Below are 23,404 nucleotides of genomic sequence, written 5' to 3'. Positions count from 1 at the left end.
CGACACCTCTGTCTAGGAAGCTCTCGTCGGCGCCCGAATCGATGAGAACAGACAGGAAAAACCTGGCTCTGCCACACAATGTTGCCTACAAGCAGTGGTCTGGGGGAAGATGGGCAGGCGATTTGGCTCAACAGTATATTCCCTTTTTTTGCTGGACGCAGGGAGCAAGTAGAGACAAAGTGACCAACCTGACCACAGTATAGGCAGCTCCTAGCGCCGATTCGCCACTGCCTCTCCTCTGGAGAGAGACGGGCCCAGCCGAGAAGGAGGACAAGGCACTGAAGCAGATGTTTTGGGGCATGCAACCCTACCTACCCTCTCCCCCCGACGCTCATGGAGATGGTAGTCGATGTGGATAGCGAGAGAGATGAGTCCCTGGACACCAACTCATCCTTAAGGGTCTCAGTGAACACATTCTGGAATACTCCCTGAAGGGCCTCCTCATTCCAGCCGCGAGGGTGCAAAACTCACTTGCCATCTCAGCAACACTATGGGGGCCTTGACAGAGGGACAGGAGTAATTTAGCAGCATCCTTACCGCAGACCAGGTGGTCGAAGACTTTCTTCATCTCCTCCGTGAATCTGGAGTAGGAGAAGCAGATGGGGGACTGTCTCTCCCTCACTGCCGTGGCCCAGGAAAGCGCTGCTCCACAGAGGCAGCCAATCAGAAAGGAAATCTTGGCCAGTTCGCTAGCATAAGAGTAGGGCTGTTGCTCAAATACTAGGGAAAATTGTACCAAAAAGGCTCTGCAAGCTCCGATGTTGCCATCGTAACGCTCGGGAGTCGGAACAATCTGCTCCCGGGGTGGAGAATAAGGACTGGGAACTGGTTGTGAGCTCTGTGCGAAGGGTCGGCCCTGTAGGTCAGACAGGCTCTGTGAAAACTCCTTGAGGTGCTCCAGAAGGGTCTTCAGGGCTTGGTCATGTTGCTCGAGCAGGGCGCCTTGGCCGGCGAAGGTCTGGTGGAGAGTATCAGAGTCTGCTTGGTTCATCTCTTTGGCCAGGTCGTACTGTTATGCATAGTGGAACAAGGGAACCTAAGAGCAGACTCGGACAAGGAAACTGGGATGAAGTAACCAAGGTATTTATTGAAACACAGGGGGAAGATGGAGTGCAGGCCAGGGGAAGCTCGGGTGGGTTGCAGGAAACCAGGTGCCGTGGCTAAGGCTGGAGCAAAAGCGGTTGGGACAGGATAAGCAGGTCAGGAGGGAAATCCAAGGGAGTAGCAGAGTGGGGAATTCAGGACAGAGTAGCAGGATGATGAGACGTGGGACTGGAGACAGGGACCAGAGTCAGAGCGGGCAGAACTGTAGCGGAGAGGAAAACAGCGTCAGGCAAGGAAAACTGGTGTAAAAGCATAACAGGATCTAAATAGTAACAAATGGCTAGAACCGTAGGCTGACTGAGCAGAGATTACAATCTGGCTGCATGGAAGTGGCAAGGCTGAGTAGTGTAGAGGTCTTGATTATGGAACAGGTTGCAGCTGGTGGGGATCTGCTCTGACTCCAGCACACCTGTCTCCACCCACACAATCTCACACACACACAGAGAGAGAGAGGGAGAGGGAGAGGGAGAGAGTACTGGGGGAGTGGCGGCAGGTCAGGGAGACACAGGATGAGCAGTAGAGGGGGTGGCAGGAGCAGATGTGACACACTGGTGTTATCCCATTATTAAAACCACCATAAAAAAAAGCGACATCCTTGCCAACTTCTTACTGGGTCAAAAGGTTAATAGGAGGCGGGGCTGTTTTGAAAAGAGTCTGCACTCTCTCTTCATATGTTAGCCATTTGATGATTAATTTGGTAATTTCGTCACCATCTGACCCTACTAAGACATGATGAGCATGGTGTTGTGAACTGACTGCACTAGAGGGCTGCATTCCCGCGTGATGCCTGCGGGACATGTGGTTCCCGACAGAGATCATTGCTGCAAGGTCGGCTTTTGGCATTTTCATGTTGCGGGCGCAAGCGGGGGTCAGACAAACAACTTTGGGATGGACCTATTTTTGTTGTCCCACAGATTATTTGGAAACGGTCCTCTTTCTGCTTTGTATGCGTTAGCCTACCTACTGTATTAAAAAACGGATTTTTTTTTGCATTATTCACACACTTCACACAGTAGCCAACTTCTCCTAGTTGGGCGTGAGAGTTCAAGTGTGCCTAGTATGTGTGGGCCTTCCCTGTAGCTCAGTTGGTAGAGCATGGTGTTTGCAACACCAGGGTTGTGGGTTCGATTCCCACGGGGGGCCAGCACAGAAAAAAAAAAAAAAATGTATGAAATGTATGCATTCACTACTGTAAGTCGCTCTGGATAAGAGCGTCTGCTAAATGACTAAAATGTAAATGTAAATACAGTAGGCTGCCTATATGGGCGGAGAATAGGAAATTAACTTAAATATGATTAGACTGTAGTTTACTACATTGTCTGTAAATAAATATAAATAATGGAAAGTGGAGGCCGCTCAACCGACATGAGTTGAAGTGCAATCAAAAAATGTAATCACAATTGAAAAGGAAAAGGCATAATGTGCACATAGGTTAGGCTACTATGGTGAGCGACCATTGCACCTTTTCATTTTCAATAAGTATTGATTACCCATTTATTTGTCACTGCTTGAAAATCGTCCTACTAAAAGGTAGATTATATCCTATAGCCCTATGCAAAACGTAGCAAGTGTAGCTGTCATCATTCTTTCTGCTTCCAGTTTAGTAGCCATACCAGTGAGATCAGGTGCGCGTGTGGCCTCAATTAAATAGAGGAGCCTATAGCCTATGCATGGGAGGAGGAGCACGGGGCAGTTATCTTTCCAAGGAAATGTACTTCCTAAATAGGCCTATGTTAAGGCTATAGTTTACTACATTGCCTAGAAATAGGCCTAAATATTTCTCAGTCTGAAAATCTTCCCACTCCTGAAAGGTAGGCTTTAAAAATAGCTCAAAAGAAAGTGCAAGTCTCTCCAACTCTGCTCTCTTCAATCTACGTCTAGCATATTGGCTGATATAGCCCAATAATATAATATTGTGAGAATCTCTTGTAAATTTAACCTATTTCTTAAGTTATTTATGTGCATTTTGATATTGCCTATAGGGCGCAACAATTGCTGGGACCATGGCTGGCAACTGAGCTGTGTCACATATGCCTAAAATTAACATTGCGGGACTTCAGTTGGGTTTGGGACCAGTTATTGCAGTAGCGGGTGAGAGTCGGACAGAAAGCCAGCAGATGTGGGCAGTAGCAGGATGAAGAAATCTGTCCCATACAGACCTCTACTGTGCACCATGACAGTGAAGCCAGTAACATCAGAGCTGTTTATTACTGTGTCAGTGTGAAAAGTAGGGAATTAGCTAGGGAAACTGACAGATCAATAATGTTACATTGCCATACTGACTAATACAACTCACATTGCACTGAAAAAAAATATCAATCTTCAATCATTTGACCGATGGTTTCATCATTTTATTCAGGTATAGTGTAATTGAGGCAAAAAGAATAGCTGACGCTAGCCAACTTTTGGCCTGCTCTCTCTCTAACGTGCATCAACTGGCAAAAGCTAGCCAAGTTCATGTACTTCTGAAACGGGACAAAACAAAGGCTACAAAACATTTCCATACAAACTACAGCTATTAGATAGTGATATGGGGTGGCTATGTTTACTATCTGACAGATAACTAGACCTGGCTGTAGTAGCTACTAAGAGCTAGCGGAACTTATTCATTCACCTCAGTTAAGAGGGGATGAAACATTAGCTAACATTACCGTACATGCCAGTTGCAATACTAGCTCAGAACAAACACTAGTTTAGTTTTTTTTCTGTTAAGTTAAACAGCAGTTACATCAGTCAACTAAAGAGTAACCAGTTTCTGCTCTGCTTGCTTGCTTTTCAAACTCGGTGAAAGAGCGTAAACATACACACTGAACTATGCTCAACTCTTCCTTGCTGGTTTTGCCAGCCTTTCAGAAGCAGTGATACATCCAGCTGACTGAACACTCCAAGCAGCCTACCCAGCCTTTCGGAGGCGTCCGCATGGTCAAAAACCACACCATCGCTGCTTTTTGTATCACATTGCACTATCCCCAGTGAAAGTTGCGCCCCTGGCTACTTCACCCCAATAAAAAGGTTGGATGGAAACCTGTTCATTCAGTTCGATTGAACGTTTGCTATGTTGCAGAACGGTTTGTACTGAACGACATGTTTCCCCAATATGTTCTTCAACAGACTTTGAGGTAGACTTTTGAACAGACTTCTAATGTATTTTAGTCAACGCCACTCCGACATTACTCGTCCTAATATTTATATATTTCTTAATTCCATTATTCTACATTTAGATTTGTGTATATTGTTGTGAATTGTTAGATATTACTGCACTGTTGGAGCTAGGAACACAAGCATTTCGCAACACCCGTAACGTAATAACGTCTTCTAAAAATGTGTATGTGACTAATACAATTTGATTTGATGTGTGCCAGCGTTTGATGGGTGTGGCTTTAAGCAATGAGTGACGTTGTTAAAAGGCAGTGGCCATGCTGACAGCGTTCCCCAACACCCCCTTCCCCGTTTTTCAACTGGTCAATCAGTACAGCGTCGTTTCCGTTCAATTGAACGTTCCAGAAAGTAAAAACGTAGCGAAACACTTAGCGAAGCTGGCCAAGTTTGTGTTGAGAAGTCGTGCTTTTAGCGTCAGATTCTGTATCAAATAGCACCAAAAACCTACACTAACCATGAGCCTCGCTGTCGTCCAATCACAGACAAAATTCAATTTATTTTATTTTTTGAAGTAATCAAGGGATTTATTGAAACACGGGGGTCTCTGTTTGCAAACATGCCTTCACGTGTCGCTAACAGGTCACGTCACTTGTATCTGCTCTCTGATTGGGCGATACAGACCGCGCCATTGTATGGGATGAGCAGTTTGTTTGCCCCTTAATTCTGCTATGTACAGTCTTGTACCTTTGCCTTTAAAAAAATAAATAAACATAAGTCATCGTTTTTTAAAAAGCGATTTCTAATCTTTTGAATTATAATAGTTCGCCCCGGAGATTTCAACTTTTGACGATCATTTGAGAAAAGCAGGAACCCTTCAAGCTATGACCCGGAAAGGGGCGCAGCCCTATATGCGCAGTCGCTAGAGGGCTTTCTCATCTTCAGGTGTGTTCGTAAATTCACTCTTGAGTGTTAGAGGATGGCCTGGTCTGGTCGTGCTTAAATTCAGAGCGTTGTCAGATTGTCCGTTCGTAAATTCAGAGCGTTTCGCTCTCGGATCGGACCGTCCAGAGCCCACACTGGATGCTATGGCCAAGGAGTAGCGTTCTGACCTTACAACGGCAGTCAAGCACCCAAACTTACTGGCTAAAGTTGGCTAGCTACTTCCAGACACAAATGAGAGAACACCACCATTTTAATCGTATTAGCAGAGCTGGTTAGGCTGTTTTCTTTAGGGTTGGTGACTAACTGTGCTGCTGGCAACAATTTTGCGACGTTTACTGACATCGGTCATATTCAACCGGTGTTGCGTTTTCGTTAATTAATCGGTGAAATCGTAGTAGATAACCAGAGTTAACTTACGAACGCACCCTTCATTTTATGGATGATGACGTTTACCACGTGATCAGGTAACCAAGATGGCGTCGGGGCAGCAGTGGGTGTTAGTGGAGATGGTACAAGCACTCTACGAGGTAATTTGTCTTTATTTAAATACTTTAAAAAAAAATGTAAAGTTGTAGATGTATTTTGTTCAGTTATAACACCCTGTCTCATATGTCGTTTGTGTATTAAACTATGTAAAAAGAGAGAAACGATAGAAAATTCCGGTTTTTCAGGAAGTGTACTTCATAATTGTTACCAGATATGATTGACAGAATATTGTAGCCAATAGTCTTTCGTGTCAGATGTGCGTCGTTCGGTTTTGTAGTATGAGCCAATCGTAGTGAGATAAATATGAAGGGAGTTGTGATGATTTTATAACAGAACTTTACACTACATACATTTTCCTTTATCTTAATTTCCATACATACACGTATTTCTTTTTATTTCACCTGTTCCATGTCGAGGGCATATTTTGATAGTTTTGTGGTTTTTGTTACAACTTCATTGATCACCAGATAACTTATGATTTGACAGCTATTATCTTGACCGTTAACTTTAGCATTGCTGATCAATACCCGGTGAAATGGAGCCACATTTTTGTTAGTAGATATATTGTGTGTTGAATAAGTGATGTTATTTCCTAACAGTAGCCCAATTATGGACTAAAGGAGCCTAAAATTACTATTTTTATAGTCCAAGGACCGTACGTTCTGTTTAAAGGTGAATTGGTTCGAAGTCAAAACAGCCAAATATTTAATGTAAACGTGAATCGATTCTCAGTTGCGGTACGGTTTTAGAAACATAAATCCCTCAACTTACATGTCACATCAAAAAAAAAAATCACAAATGCAAAATACACTCTTACTGTGTACTGTTTTAACAGTTGCAGCGGACAGTATTTTTCCGTTTGTGGCGTCTGTCTTCCGTTTACACACAGGTGTTCGAGGATGCAGATGGCTAATTAGCACAGGTAGTCCACTCTTGTCTTCCATCTGTTTTCTATAAACAAGTGCTGTAACATGAAAATATTGGCAGTGTGGGAACCCTAACCCTAAAAAAATGTGTGTATCAATGAAAACATTATTTCAAAGCTGATTTGAAAAAGAAGGTCCTTATGCTTCCAAAACCGATGGGTGTTAATGTTCAAACTGAGTGTCGGGGCTCTGAACAAAACGTGTGTAATGTAATGGAACTCAGACATGATCATGGGCTAACATAACAGGTATAGGCATCTGTGCTTGTCATTTTTTGGGACATGTCAGCATTGCTCTTAGTTAAAATGGAAAGACAGTAGACCTATTGCGTGTTGAGTTCAACTTTGTAAGTAAAATTAGTTGGACCACTTTTACCTGAGAGTACACTTGTCAACAACTGCTTTACATGGTTTGGGAGAGGGGAAGTATCTAAGACACTGTAATGATCCTAGCGTTGGTAAGCACGATTATCGCTCCCCCATGGGAACTAGCCTAGTTGTCTTACCATGTTCAGCTCTGGAACCAAAGATACTGAGTTCAATTCACCCCTTGATTTACCAGACAGTAGCATGAGGTTCAGAGTTGTGTATCGCAGGCAAAGCCATTTCCTATTAGGATACCTTTTTAGCCTACACGTCACAAGGCTAGGCCTACAGTAACAACTAAGGAGTAATGGTTTTTAAATTACAGGAGATCCCTAAACTGTATGACAATGGAGTTAAATAAGAACGCTTATATTGTGATAATCAAGGGTGCTAAGTTGAATTCACACCTCGATTCAGAAGCACAATGAGGAATAAATGGAACCCAGTAGGGTCCAGAGACGGAAATGCTTCAAGGAAGCCAAGTCCCTTGGAGGAGCAGTAATCGTTTTCATCACTATGGTGTTTAACACAAACTAAAGAAATAGGTTCAACGCCACTGGTTTTGTAAATAATACCCGCAATATTTCAAAATAACCTGCTATACAGTATTATAAAATACCCTACCTGCTCAAACCTACTATGAAAGGGACTTTAATGCGAGCGAACATAAATCAGTTTTACCTCATTTCTACCAGCATGTCACATGTGCAACCAGAGGGAAAAAAAAAAACTCTAGACCACCTTTACTCAACACACATAGCGCGTCGCCGCTCCATTTTTCAAATCTGACCATAGTTCTATCCTCCTGATTCCTGCTTACAAGCAAAAACTAAATCAGGAAGTACCAGAGATGCACTCAATGCGGAAGTGGTCAGATGATGTGGATGCTACGCTACAGGACTGTTTTGCTGCACATACTGGAATATGTTCCGGGATTCATCCAATGGCATTGAGGAGTACACCACCTCAGTCACCGGCTTCATCAGTAAGTGCATCGACGACGTCGTCCCCACAGTGACTGTACGTACATATCCCAACCAGAAGCCATGGATTATAGGCAACACCTGCACTGAGCTAAAGGCCAGAGCTGCCGCTTTCAAGGAGCGCGCCAGCTGTTCCGGATGACTGTGTGATTACGCTCGCCGTAGCCGATGTCGGCAAGACCTTTAAACAGGTCAACATTCACAAGGCTGTGGTGCCAGACGGATTACTAGGATGTATACTCAGAGCATGCGCGGACCCACTGGCAAGTGTCTTCACTGACATTTTCAACCTCTCCCTGACCGAGTTTGTAATACCTACATGTTTCAAGCAGACCACCATAGTCCATGTGCCCAAGAAATAGAAGGGAACCTGCCTAAATGACTACCGCCCTGTAACACTCACGTCGTTAGCCATGAAGTGTTTTGGAAGGCTGGTCATGGCTCACATCAGCAACACCATCCCGGAAACCCTAGACCCACTCCAATTTGCATACCGCCTCAACAGATCCACAGATGATGCAATCTCAATTCCACTCCACACTGCCCTTTCCCACCTGGACAAAAAGAACACCTACGTGAGAATGCTGTTCATTGACTACAGCTCAGCGTTCAACACCATAATTCCCACAAAGCTCATCACTAAGTTAAGGACCCTGGGACTAAACGCCTCCCTCTGCAACTGGATCCTGGACTTCCTGATGGGCAGACCCCAGGTGGTAAGGGTAGGCAACAACACATCTGCCACGCTGATCCTCAACACAGTGCCACTTAGGGGTGCGTGTTTAGTACCCTCCTGTACTCCTTGTTCACCCACGACTGCGTGACCAGTCACGGCTCCAACACCATCATTAAGTTTGCTGACGACACAACATTGATAGGCCTGATCAACGACAACGATGAGACGGCCTATAGGGAGGAGGTCAGAGACTGGCAGTGTGGTGCCAGGACAACAAACTCTCCCTCAATGTGAGCAAGACAAAGGAGCTGATCGTGGACTACAGGAAAAGGATGGCTGAATACGCCTCCATTCTCATCGACGGTGCTGTGTCAGAGGAAGGCCCTAAAAATTGTCAAGGACTCCACCCTAGTCATAGACTGTTCTCTCTGCTACCGCACGGCAAGCGGTACCGGAGAACCAAGTCTAGGACCAAAAGGCTCCTTAACAGCTTCTACCCCCCCAAGCCACGAGACTGTTGATCAAATCAACTGGCCACCCTGACTATTTACATTGACACTGCTGCTAATCACTATTTATTATCTATGCATAGTCACTTTATCTCTACCTACATGTACAAATTACCTCAACTAACCTATAACCCTGCACATTTACTCGGTACCGGTACCCCCGTATGTATATAACGTCCTTATTTTATTGTTTATTTAGTAAATATGTTTTTAACTCTCTTTCTTGAACTGAATTGTTGTTTAAGGGCTTGTAAGTAAGCATTTCACAGTAAGGTCTACTACACCTGTTGTATTCTATGCATGTGACAAATAAGATTTGACCCATTTCTCTCCCCAGGCACCTGCCTACCATCTGGTCCTGGAGGGGATCCTCATATTGTGGATCATCAGACTGCTGTTTTCAAAGACGTACAAACTACAGGAGCGTTCAGACCTCACAGAGAAGGTAGAGAAAAATGGTTTCACCCACCTGTGAGTGCATAGGACACTCTGGATGGAAATTCTGCATGTAACTGTTTCTGGCACAATGTGTTAACTCTGTAGTATTTGTCTATAACAGGAAAAGGAGGACTTAATTGAGGAATGGCAACCAGAACCTCTTGTCCCTGCTATGTCCAAAGACCATCCGTCCCTCAATTATGACATAGTCACTGGGTAAGCTAATGATGCTTTATTGACTGTTTTTGAAGGGCAGTGAGTGATCTCATAGCCTATACTGTAACATCTTTCCAAGTAGGCAAATCTAGGCAATTTTTTTTTGCTTTACACAGTACAGTCAAATACCTGGGTCAATGTTCAGTAGGGCACACCGTAGCAAAAACTACAATATGTGGTCTTGTTGAACAAGTTAATGTTGTACATGGTTTCAAAACAGTTTTCTGCCTACCGAACAGTACCCTGACCGGTCTAGCTGTCTACCTCACATTTCTTCATTCTAACATCAAGTGAACCTTGTGTTGTGTTTAGCTAATAGCAGGTGTTTTATTTTACAGCCCACCAAGCCACAAAATCATTGTAAATGGAAAAGAGTGCATTAACTTTGCTTCATTTAACTTCTTGGGTTTCCTTGACAACGAGCGAGTGAAGGTCTGTACTATTTTAAGTAGAAGCATACCTTTTTTGTTTATTTTCTAAGATATTAGCCATTTTGCTTCAATTTTGATTAAATGTTGGCACTGTACAATGCTAAAGACATGAGCAAAATACTTTTGTGGAGACAAACACTAAAATAAAAACAATCATTCAGTAATCATGGCTTATTGCACTGGTTCTCAACCTATTTAGGTTACTGTACTCCAAATTACATTTTACTCTGCCTGCCTCGGTTCAACCAGTCGGGACTATTATTCATTTGAACATTATGTCTGTTTTTACACGACAAATGATGAAATAGCCCATGTTCCCATATTAATTATGCATATGCCAAGTACCCCTATGGGCACTAGTACCCTATGTTGACAACCAATGGTGTATCTTGGGCTTAACCCTATAGACATGTTGGTTGTTTAGCAACACAACTGACACATGCACAACTATGGGGCAAAACAGACATTTGGTTTAGAATGTTGACAACATGTAAACTATATTTATTCTCCATCCCAATGTTTATTGAAAACATAAATACATTTGCACAATGAGCAAATGTCTCTCAAATACAGCGTTAAAGTTGTTGGTTAGCTAGCTACAAAATGTTTTGCCATATTAGCATTGACATGAAATCAGTCAAAACAAGACATGGTATCAAGAACAAGAAACTAGCTGAAACGAGTCACTAATGATTCCCCACATGGCTGTTTCTTGTCATTGTTGGTCGCTGTCTGGCAACTCAACAACTCAGACTTATGCCCCATTTGAAGGGTGCGCATCGTTTTCGTGACGTTGTCAGCTAACCCATCTATTTGTTTTGTTTAGTCTTTCTGAACATACCATCACCACACATGCCTATAGCGGCAATGCGTATTTGTAGAAGGACAATAGCATTTCAATGAATATCAATTGCTCTATTTTCCCCTCTTTCTCTGACAGCAAAAGGCCTTGACTTCTCTCAGGAGGTATGGTGTTGGTACCTGTGGTCCAAGAGGTTTCTATGGAACCTTTGGTGAGTTGCTCTAAGGAAAAATCATGCTCTGAGAATGGCACCGGAGGAGATGGCTGCTGTTTTTACGGGCTTCTAACCAATTGTGCTATTTTGTGGGAGGTTTTTTGCCTTGTTTGTAATTTATTTTGTACGTAATGTTCCTGCCACCATCTCTTATGACCGAAAAGAGCTTCTGGATATCAGAACAGCGATTACTCACATCGAACTGGACAAAGATTTCTTCTTTAAGTCGTACGCAAAGGATTTACTCCAGATAAAGGACCAGGCCACACTATTTACCAATAGAGTTTTCATCTATATTTTTTGTAACTGTCTATTTACTACCACAAACCAATGCTGGCACTGAGACCGCACTCAACGAGCTATATAAAGCCATAAGCAAACAAGAAAATGCTCATCCAGAGGTGGCGCCCCTAGTTGCCAGGGACTTTAATGCAGGGAAACTTAAATCCGTTTTACCTCATTTCTACCAGCATGTTACATGTGCAAACTCTAGACCACCTTTACTGCACACACAGAGACGCATAAAAAGCTCTCTCTCCATTTGGCAAATCTGACCATAATTCTATCCTACTGATTGCTGCTTACAAGCAAAAACTAAAGCAGGAAGTAGCAGTGACTCGCACAATACTACTGAGCTAAAGGCTAGAGCTGCCGCTTTCAAGGAGTGGGACTCTAACCTGGACGCTTAATAGAAATCCAGCTATGCCCTCAGACGAACCATCAAACGGACAGAGTGTCAATATAGGACTAATATTGAATCCTACTACACCGTCTCTGACGCTCGTCGAATGTGGCAGGGCTTGCAAACTATTACGGACTACAAAGAAGCCCAGCCGTGAGCTGCCCAGTGACACAAGCCTACCACATGAGCTAAACGACTTCTATGCACGCTTCGAGGCAAGCAACACATTGAAGCATGCATGAGAGCACCAGCTGTTCTGGATGACTGTGTGATCACGCTCGCCGTAGCCGATGTGAGTAAGACCTTTAAACAGGTCAACATTCACAAGGCCACAGGGCCAGACGGATTACCAGGATGTGTAATCCTAGCATGTGCTGACCAACTGGCAAGTGTGTTCACTGACATTTTCAACCTATCCCTGACCTGAGTCTGTAATACCAACATGTTTCAAGCAGACCACCATAGTCCCTGAGCCCAACAACACCAAGCTATCCTGCCTAAGTGACTACCGACCGGTAGCACTCACGTCGGTAGCCATGAAGTGCTTTGAAAGGCTGGTCATGTCTCACATAAACGCCATTATCCCGGAAATCCTAGACCCACCCCATTTTGCATACCGCCCCAACAGATCCACAGATGACGCAAGCTCTTGCACTCAACACTGCCCTTTGCCACTTGGACAAAAGGAACACCTATGTGAGAATGCTGTTCATTGACTACAGCTCAGCGTTCAACACCATTGTGCCCTCAAAGCTCATCACTAAGTTAAGGACCCTGGGACTGAACACTTCCCTCTGCAACTGGATCCTGGACTTCCTGATGGGCAGCCACCAGGTGGTAAGGGTAGGAAACAACACCTCTGCCACGCTGATCCTCAACACAGGCCCCCTCAGGGGTGTTTGCTTAGTCCCTTCCTGTACTCCCTGTTCACCCATGACTGCGTAGCCTAGCACGACTCCAACACTATTAAGTTTGTCGAAGACACAACGGTGGTAGGCCTGATCAACGATGAGACGGTCTATAGGCAGGAGGTCAGAACCTGGCAGTGTGGTGCCAGGACAACAACCTCTCCCTCAATGTGATCTAGACAAAGGAGATGATCGTGGACTACAGGAAAAGGACACCCCATTCTCATCGACGGGGCTGTAGTGGAGCAGGTTGAGAGCTTAAAGTTCCTTGGTGTCCACATCTCCAACAAACTATCATGGTCCAAACACACCAAGACAGTAGTGAAGAGGGCATGACAGTGCCTGTTCCCCTCCCAGGAGACTGAAAAGATTTGGCATGGGCCCTCAGATCATCTGATGCAGCACGCCATCCCTCTCCTTCTTGGTCAAATAGCCCTTACACAGCCTGGAGGTGTGTTGGGTAATTGTGCTGTTGAAAAACAATTGATAGTCCCTCTACGCGCAAACCATATGGAATGGTGTATCGCTGCTGAATGCTGTGGTAGCCATGCTGGTTAAGTGTACCTTGAATTCTAAATAAATCAGTGTCACCAGCAAAGCACCGTCACACCTCCTCCATGCTTCACTGTGGTAACCTCACATGTGGAGATCATCCGTTCACCTACTCTGCATCTCAAAGACAGTGGTTAGAATCAAAAATCTCAAATTTGGACTCATCTCGGTCTAATGTCCATTGCAAATTTCTTGGCCCAAGCAAATATTCTTCTTATTGGTGTCCTTAATTAGTGGTTTATTCGCAGCAATTTGACCATGAAGGCCTGATTCAAGCAGTCTCCTCTGAACAGTTAATGTTGATGTGTCTTAATTGAACTCTGAAATATTAATTTTTTGCACCAATTTCTGAGGCTGGTAACTCTAATGAACTCATACTCTGCAGTAGAGGTAACTCTGGGTCTTCCGTTCCTGTGGCGGTCCTCGTGAGAGTCAGTTTCATCATAGCGCTTGATGGTTTTTGCAACTGCTCTTGAAGAAACTTTTGAAATGTTGATGGACTGTCATTTCTCTTTGCTTATTTGAGTTGTTCTTGCCATAATATGGACTTGATATTTTACCAAATATCTTCTATATTTCTATACATCTTCTATCTTCTATATACCACCCCTACCATGTCATAACACAACTGATTGTCTCAAACACATTAAGTTGGAAAGAAATTTCACAAATAAACTTTAACAAATTACACCTGTTAATTGAAATGCATTCCAGGTGACTACCTCCATGAAGCTGGTTGAGAGAATGCCAAGAGTGTGCAAAGCTGTCACCAAGGCAAAGGGTGGCTACTTTGAAGAATCTCAAATATAAAATATATTTTGAACCAGGGTCTGTAGTGACGCCTCTAGCACTGAGATGCAGTGCCTTAGACCGCTGTGCCACTCGGGAGCCCAATGAAATCAATCACAAACTATGCATTAAGAAGGCCTGGATCTTATCGTTCAATGGGAAGTTCACAAGACCATGCAAAATCACAATTCCTTTCCCAGGACAAAATCAACTTAACTTACTCTTGCAACGCTTTGTGGACGTGTTTCCACTTCTCCCCCAGGATGGTAAAAATGTATTAAATAACTATTTCATTTTTTGGGGGGGGGTTACTACATGATTCCATGTAGTTTTTATGTCTTCACTATTATTCTACAATGTAGAAAATAGTGAGGAAAAAAAATTACAAAAAACATGGAATGAGTAGGTGTCCAAACTTTTGACTGGTACTGTACATATTACTATCTAACCTGTACCCCTGCACATTGACTCGGTACCAGTACCCCCTGTATATAGCTTTGTTATTATTTTGCTGCTCTTTTATGTTTTTACATTAGTTTATTTATTAAATATTTTTCTTATCTGCATTGTTGGTTAAGGGCTTGTAAGTAAGCATTTCACTGTAAGCTCTACACCTGTTGTATACGACGCATGTGACAAATAAAATTTGATTTGCAGTTCAGTTATCCTCTTGTGTATTTCAGATCTTACAAGATGTCCCTATGTGTCAACATGTACAAATGTAGACTGAAGGGTTGTCAGTCTGTACATGTACATCCATGTCAGTCTCTTAAATGAAACATTTATTATTTATTTTATTTTTTTGTCTCCATAACTCTGACATTTTTTGGGGATCATTTCAGATGTCCACTTGGAGTTAGAGGATCGTTTGGCCAAGTTCATGAAAACAGAGGAGGCCATCATCTATTCCTATGGCTTTGCAACGATAGCTAGTGCAATACCTGCCTACTCCAAGAGAGGAGACATAGTGTTTGTGTAAGTTTCTCTCACACCCCCCCCCATTGGTTCAACAAGCCAACTAGTCCTACTTGAATTTAGTCTCCAACAAGCATTTTTAATCATATTTAAAAAAAATCTTTCCAGGGATGAAGCAGCATGTTTCTCCATACAAAAGGGTCTCCAAGCCTCCCGCAGTTTCATCAAGTACTTCAAACACAACGACATGGAAGATCTGGAGAGACTGCTCAAAGAGCAGGAGATCGAGGATCAGAGGGTTAGTCAAAGCAGGCCTGCCACCATTTTGTCAACACCATCCACTTGACCATCCACTTGACCAATCTCTAAATCCCCATTCTCCACACTTTTTTTTCCCTTAAGTGTGCACTTACATACTCAGTGGGAGTATCTCAATTGCATTTACTTGCATCCTCTCTCCCTACCTCCTTCTCAAAACCCAGGGGAGGGATCTCTGACCTCATCCATTGTGTTTTGAGAAGGACGCTTGGAGAGGGGACTCAAGGAATCAAGGAAATGCAATTGAGATTTTCCCCCTGGCATGGATTTAAAGGTATAGGAATGGTGTAAGTTTTGGCTGATGGGAGTTTCCAACATAGTTAAATTCATGATGGGAAGTGCACACTTCAGAAGAAGGGTGAAGAATTGGGATGTAGACTCTTGTTGAGTCTCAATATCTCCTTACTGAAGCTTGTGCATGTTCACTAGTCCCCACATTTAAAAGCATTTGATTGGTGTAGGCATATACCAGTCATTTCCTCTCAAATCCATGAATGAAACGTAACAAGTGCACTCTGGGGGGGGGGGGGGGAGAGAAATTATTGGGACGCAAGCTATGTGTGAGGGCTGCCACCATTTTGTTTCAACACCATCCAGTTGACCTGGAAGTGTGTGGAGGCCATTTTGAAAGTCACACTTCTCAAACCTATCTTGTTCTATTGCTGTAGAATCCTCGGAAGGCCAGAGTGACCAGGAGGTTCATCATAGTGGAGGGGCTGTATATAAACACTGCAGACGTTTGTCCCCTTCCAGACCTGGTGAGAGACCCAATACGGTTCCATTATATCCCAAGATGGTTGACCTTTTTACTGTTGAGTTGAGCACACCAATTGTTGATTCCCATAGAGCTATGTGTGTCATATGTGGTACTTTGTAATGATGGTACTTGGTTCATATTATACAGTATTTTGATCAAAGTATCAACTGCAGCTATATAAATGAGCGCTTGCCCTTTTTTTTCCACTTTCAGTCTATGGGACAAGTTTCTAGCGCGTTACAACAGAATATAGTGTTTGGTATGTTCCACCTCCTTCCATCTCATATTTCTATTGGCCACCAGGTGAAGCTGAAGTACAAGTACAAGGTCCGCATCTTCCTGGAGGAGAGTATGTCGTTCGGAGTGCTGGGAGAACATGGCAGAGGGGTTACGGAACACTTTGGGGTCAACGTGAGTAGTACGCCACACAGCCATGCCCCATATGATGGATTAATCTGGGTCATGTTCATTATACACCAAACGGAAGACAACTGACTGAAACGGGGAGGGACTACCTGGACAATTAGAAACGCTTGCTTCCATTTTCTGTTGCAAAACGTTTTAAAGCGTCTTTGATTGTGTGCCCTAGTGAACATGACCCTGGGTTCTGTGTGGTGGATCTCACTACCCTCCCTTTGGTTCCTATTTGTCATTTTCAGATTGACGATATTGACCTCATTAGTGCCAACATGGAGAACGCTGTGGCTTCCATAGGCGGCTTCTGCTGTGGAAGGTCGTTCGTCATAGACCATCAGGTATTGATAATGGGCTTTTTACAGATTGGAGTGCAGTACTTCCCAGTCATAGTTGGAGGCCCACTGTGTAAACTGGTTTTGGTCCCTAAACTGTCTCTTGTTATTTCCAAAGGACACACACTTGGACTAATTCCCATAAGCAGTTTACACACACACACACGTTTGTGTGTGTAAATAAATATATATATATATATATATATACACACACAAGCAAACCGAACATGCTTTCAATGATCAGTTGTTTTTGTAAAAACAGCTGTTACATGTAAAGCTCTGCTTTGAAAGAGGAAAACATGTCTATGTTTGTATACAATACGTGAGCTGTACAGGTCTGATGTCAGCTGTACAGGTCTGCCTGTTCGTGTACCCATGTGTGAATACTGACTTTTGAATCCTGACTGCTTTGATATGGTTGTTTATGTAACGGACAAGTCATAGTATAGGATAAGTATTTCAGGCACTTGATTCCATTTAGAGTTTACACTTTTGTAACTGTTGGTTCCGAGCAAACAAGATCATTTGTGTCTGTCAGACCAGGGGTACTGTTCCTCTGTTTGTCTCCATCTGTTAGGCCAGGGGTACTGTTCCTCTGTTTGTCTCCATCTGTTAGACCAGGGGTACTGTTCCTCTGTTTGTCTCCATCTGTTAGACCAGGGGTACTGTTCCTCTGTTTGTCTCCATCTGTTAGACCAGGGGTACTGTTCCTCTGTTTGTCTCCATCTGTCAGACCAGGGGTACTGTTCCTCTGTTTGTCTCCATCTGTTAGACCAGGGGTACTGTTCCTCTGTTTGTCTCCATCTGTCAGACCAGGGGTACTGTTCCTCTGTTTGTCTCCATCTGTTAGACCAGGGGTACTGTTCCTCTGTTTGTCTCCATCTGTTAGGCCAGGGGTACTGTTCCTCTGTTTGTCTCCATCTGTTAGACCAGGGGTACTGTTCCTCTGTTTGTCTCCATCTGTTAGGCCAGGGGTACTGTTCCTCTGTTTGTCTCCATCTGTTAGACCAGGGGTACTGTTCCTCTGTTTGTCTCCATCTGTTAGACCAGGGGTACTGTTCCTCTGTTTGTCTCCATCTGTTAGACCAGGGGTACTGTTCCTCTGTTTGTCTCCATCTGTTAGACCAGGGGTACTGTTCCTCTGTTTGTCTCCATCTGTTAGGCCAGGGGTACTGTTCCTCTGTTTGTCTCCATCTGTTAGACCAGGGGTACTGTTCCTCTGTTTGTCTCCATCTGTTAGACCAGGGGTACTGTTCCTCTGTTTGTCTCCATCTGTCAGGCCAGGGGTACTGTTCCTCTGTTTGTCTCCATCTGTTAGACCAGGGGTACTGTTCCTCTGTTTGTCTCCATCTGTTAGGCCAGGGGTACTGTTCCTCTGTTTGTCTCCATCTGTTAGGCCAGGGGTACTGTTCCTCTGTTTGTCTCCATCTGTCAGACCAGGGGTACTGTTCCTCTGTTTGTCTCCATCTGTCAGGCCAGGGGTACTGTTCCTCTGTTTGTCTCCATCTGTTAGGCCAGGGGTACTGTTCCTCTGTGTTTCCCAGGTCTGATGTGTTGTGTTTCTCAGCGTCTGTTAGACCAGGGGTACTGTTCCTCTGTGTTTCCCAGGTCTGATGTGTTGTGTTTCTCAGCGTCTGTTAGGCCAGGGGTACTGTTCCTCTGTGTTTCCCAGGTCTGATGTGTTGTGTTTCTCAGCGTCTGTCAGGCCAGGGGTACTGTTTCTCTGCCTCCCTGCCCCCCATGCTGGCTGCTGCAGCCATAGAGGCTCTTAACATCATGGAGGAAGACCCAGGTAGATGAGCGACACACACATTCACTTGCAACAAGGATTCTTCCAAACACACACACACCATATCTTACACTTACAACAATTATTTGCCCCCTGATATTCATGTCTATCAACTAATTAGTTTATTAAATTCCTATCAAATGACTCCAGACTTTCTTTGACTATTCCTGATTGAATTGGCAGCGCTTCAGTGAAACACCGTGTGATCAATTTGAGTTTCTGATCCAAACCACATGCCCTGTTCACAACCTGGACAGCTTTTCCTCTCCTCCAACAAGGAGGTTTCTAGGAATGGCAGTCCAATTTCTAAGTGTGTATGTGCATATGTCCAGTGCAAGTTATTTTCAGTGTTTGTGTTATTAGGTGTGATTGGTGCTTGAACAGTACATTTGTGTGTGTGTGTGTAAATGCTAAGTATGCTTACGTGCGTGCGTGCACTCACGCGTGTCTCACAGCGTGAGATGAGCTGAGGTCGAGTGCTCTTAGCACTGCCGAGCAGACCCCAGTCTCACTCCCTGTTGAAAAGGCGCCAGCCACACACTGGCCAAGGTAAACTAATTACTGTACGCCAGCTGGAACTTGGCTCGCCTGGTGCTTCAATCTGAGAATGAAAAATACTGAAACTTTCCCTTGTCTTGTGTTGTAGAAATTTTTACCATCCTGAGGGAGAAGTGCAAACACGTCCACAAAGCGTTGCAAGAGTAAGTTAAGTTGATTTTGTCCTGGGAAAGGAATTGTGATTTTGCATGGTCTTGTGAACTTCCCATTGAACGATAAGATCCAGGCCTTCTTAATGCATAGTTTGTGATTGATTTCATTGGGCTCCCGAGTGGCGCAGCGGTCTAAGGCACTGCATCTCAGTGCTAGAGGCGTCACTACAGACCCTGGTTCATTTCTAGGCTGTAGCACAACCGGCCATGATTGGGAGTCCCATAGGGCGGCACACAATTGGAGTCAGAAGTTTACATACACTTAGGTTAGTCATTAACTCGTTTTTCAACCTATCCACAAATTTCTTGTTAACAAACTATAGTTTTGGCAAGTCGGTTAGGACATCTACTTTGTGCATGACACAAGTAATTTTTCCAACAATTGTTTACTGACAGATTATTTCACTTATAATTCACTGTATCACAATTCCACTGGGTCAGAAGTTTACATACACTAAGTTGACTGTGCCTTTAAACAGCTTGGAAAATTCCAGAAAATGATGTCATGGCTTTAGAAGCTTCTGAAATTGTGATACGGCCTCTGGAATTGTGATACAGTGAATTATAAGTGAAATAATCTGTCAGTAAACAATTGTTGGAAAAATTACTTGTGTCATGCACAAAGTAGATGTCCTAACCGACTTGCCAAAACTACATAGTTTGTTAACAAGAAATTTGTCGAGTGGTTGAAAAAACGAGTTTTAATGACTCCAACCTAAGTGTATGTAAACTTCTGACTTCAACTGTATGTCCTAGCAGTCAGGTTGGTCCCATTATATTAACACTGGTCCTTGCAGGGGGAAAAAAGAGTGAAAACCAATTATGTTCTGTTATAATCTCCACCCGGCACAGCCAGAAGAGAACCGGCCACCCCTCAGAGCCTGGTTCCTCTCTAGGTTTCTGCCTATCTAGGGAGTTTTTCCTAGGCACCATGCTTCAGCATTGCTTCGCTGCTTGCTGGGGTTTTAGGCTGGGTTTCTGTATAGCACTTTGACATCTGCTGATGTAAAAAATGGCTTTAAAAATAAATATGATTGAAATGAAACCAAACTCTTGAAAACAGTGAATATAGGCAGGGCGTGGGAGTAGTTAAAGAGAGACGCAGACATTTTCAGTTATTTATTACACCTTTTAACAATGATCTCCACACGCAATTGCGCTGCTCTCACAAAACCTTCCCCTTTACCTTCTTCGCTCAACCTCAGTGCGGGATCCTGGGGTTATCCATATGTGTTTTTACACATTTTTTGAAATCCTATACACCAAACCATAACAGCAGTCTCTCGCATGGCTCTCTGTTTTCCATGGATTCTCCCTGTGACTGTTCCATGGTGTCTGCTTAGTGTCTCTTCCTCTCGTCTGGCAACAGGATATCTCTTAGGAGACCACCTCCTAGTTTTGAGGCTCACATGGCTCTCTCTATCCAGATCCCCCCCCACTGCTTATATTGGCTGTCTCTGTACTATAGCTAAGCTATACATCAGAGCACAAAATCAGTCTTGTTCCATAGGGATGTAGTAAGTATTTCATATCTGACACAATGTACTGGGAAGTTAACAAAGGGGTCAATATGATTGGAACATTTCCATACAGGATCTACACCAGTGTTTTAACCAAAAAGGCTCAGGATTTACCCCAGTGTTTTACCCAAAAAGGCTCAGGATTTACCCCAGTGTTTTACCCAAAAAGGCTCAGGATTTACCCCAGTGTTTTACCTGTGTTTTACCCAAAAAGGCTCAGGATTTACCCCAGTGTTTTACCCAAAAAGGCTCAGACTCCTGTTTCCATCTTCGTGGGCTGCCACCCATGTCTCACTGGGCCATGGCTCCGGTGGACCTGCTCTCACTTAGGGACAAAGCCAGGCCACTGGTACTTTTCAGCTGGCATTTACATAACAATGGTTAACTGTGGACTTTTAACACCTTTTTGATTATGCAGATGTTGTTGATTCTGCTTTTCACAAGTCCTCATTGTCAGCCCTAGATTTGGAAACCCCATATCCCTAGTTTAACATCAGGGTGGAACACTGGTGTTACTGTGGAAAAGCAGCACCAGAGAATCTCCTTTCCTTGTAAATAGCTTTCCAAAGCTGAAAACTGCAGCGACGCTAAAAGGGAAGCATGTTCAGAGTTATGACCACAGGGTTGCTAAGAATTCTTCTGTTCCCAGAAGTCTGTAGGGAGAAAGCACTTCAAATTCAATATGCGTTAGACATTGGGAAATTCGGTGTTGGTTTCTCAAGGATTTGAAGAAGTAATAGACCTTTTCAAAGTTGTAATATTTATCTGGTTTAGATTTTTTTTTATTTTAATGTATGATTTGGTGAATAAATATTTTCAAATATACTTTTTTATTCTGCTGTGAAATCTGTATTTACATTTGTCATGTAGATGTTGTCTCTGTATTGCAGATGTCCTGGGGTTAAGGTAGTAGGGGAAGCTTATGCCCCTGCTCTTCACCTACAGCTAGAGAGAAGCTCTGGATCCAGAGACACTGATGTGAGGATGCTTCGAAGCATCGTAGATTACGTAAGAGATCTACATTTGTATGAAATATTTAGAACACTAGTGTCTTAATGATAAACATTGGCTTTACTATGTTGAGTTTTTTTTCTCAATTTAAAATGGTTTGCCTTGATTCTTGAGTGTTGCTCATAGGTGAATGTTTTTACCTTACATTACATATGAAGGAAGTACTGTAGAGATATGGATACCATGAGTTTCTTTTAGACAAGTGGCCTTGGTTTTCCTGAGAGCTGCATATGTAGGTTTTGTTTGACGGTTCTACTGTTCTTCATTGACCAGTGTTTGGAGAGACAGATCGCACTCACCCTAGCTCGGTACTTGGATAAAGAGGAGCGGTTTCTCCCTCCGCCTTCGTAAGTTTATCAAATATATATATTTGTATATATATATATTAACATAAATGTTATGTATGCAGTGTTTTGTTGTTGTACATTTAGTAAAATAATAATAATGACGTCATATCTATTGGAAGTTATCATAGCATTGAAAGATGACATTTGCCACGACGGCCCTAATGTCTGTAGGATCCGGGTAGTGGTCACCATCGAGCAGACAGAAGAGGACATTGAGAAAGCTGCATCCTGCATCAGAGAGGCAGCTCTGGCTATCCTCAAATGATTCCTGGCTCCTGACCAACCAGACCTGGAATTCTCCGTTCTCAGTTTGCCGACATTCCCAGGATTCACCTCCAGGCTTCGCAGAGCATCAATTGACAGCGAAGTTGGAAAGCTCCATCAAGGCATAGCCAGGTGCATTCATCCACAAACTCGAGGAGAAGACTCAAGGTGGACAACACTTTTTTGTGAGGAGCGTTGTCGATTTTTAAATCAGATTATCCTTCTCACAGCTACTTATGTTTGACCTCCTATTTGCTGCCGGTCCTCATTCACCTTCTCACATATAAATGAATGTAAAATCTGGGCTTCGTCCGCCAACCGTCATTCAGTTCACTATCTGTTTGAATGAAGGTTGAAAGTCTTAACTAATAAACAATAAATATTTGTCACCAACAGCTGGTTCATTTTGTAAGTCAAATTACTTTTTTTCTTATTTTTTTATACGTACTGTATTGTGAAACCGTTTCTTTGTTTTTGTTTTTTATATACTGACAAAAACCAAATTGTGTACACTATGATTTTCCTTCTTTTGACAAAATGTTAGATTGTATTCCAAAAAGATTTTCATATTATCGCACTGCGTTGTATGAAATGCACCTATTTAGTTAATTTTTTTGGTCTTGTACACTAATTCATATTTGATTCCAAGCGGTTACTGATTTTAAGCTTTGCAAGATTGTTTCTCTTTCACATCTTACCAATCGCCCCACTTGGCATCATGGTTAGGTCAGCCTGCATTGGCGCCCTGACGTTATTTATCTTTGGGGATTTATTTTTATGTTCGGCTCTTTGTGAATGTATTACAGTTTTGTTTTGTTACTGATCATTAAGTAACTTGCCTCAGTGTTTTTACGTGTTTTAAATTTATTTGAAGTTCATTTTCTTAATTAGATCACATAAAT

The 23,404-nt window shown here is 43.2% G+C and overlaps 1 protein-coding gene across 1 annotated transcript; it reads left to right on the top strand.

Moving 5' to 3' along the window:
- Positions 1–5,467: 5,467 nt before the first annotated feature.
- Positions 5,468–22,897, top strand: sptlc1 (serine palmitoyltransferase, long chain base subunit 1). Its single transcript, XM_014145419.3, has 15 exons — positions 5,468–5,672; positions 9,428–9,535; positions 9,650–9,744; positions 10,083–10,176; positions 11,116–11,188; positions 14,965–15,097; positions 15,206–15,335; positions 16,024–16,113; positions 16,416–16,523; positions 16,772–16,867; positions 18,557–18,653; positions 19,297–19,351; positions 21,771–21,888; positions 22,165–22,238; positions 22,410–22,897. Exons 1-15 carry the CDS (start codon positions 5,619–5,621, stop codon positions 22,501–22,503), a joined length of 1,419 nt encoding a protein of 472 aa, XP_014000894.1. The 5' UTR covers positions 5,468–5,618; the 3' UTR covers positions 22,504–22,897.
- The last annotated feature ends 507 nt before the right edge of the window (positions 22,898–23,404 follow it).

The sequence above is a fragment of the Salmo salar genome, chromosome 01 (assembly GCF_965601325.2).
Source record: "Salmo salar chromosome 01, fSalSal1, whole genome shotgun sequence".
NCBI classification, from domain to species: Eukaryota; Metazoa; Chordata; class Actinopteri; order Salmoniformes; family Salmonidae; genus Salmo; species Salmo salar.
The sequence above is the reverse complement of the archived record's forward strand: the minus strand, read 5'-3'. Positions and strand labels throughout refer to the sequence as shown.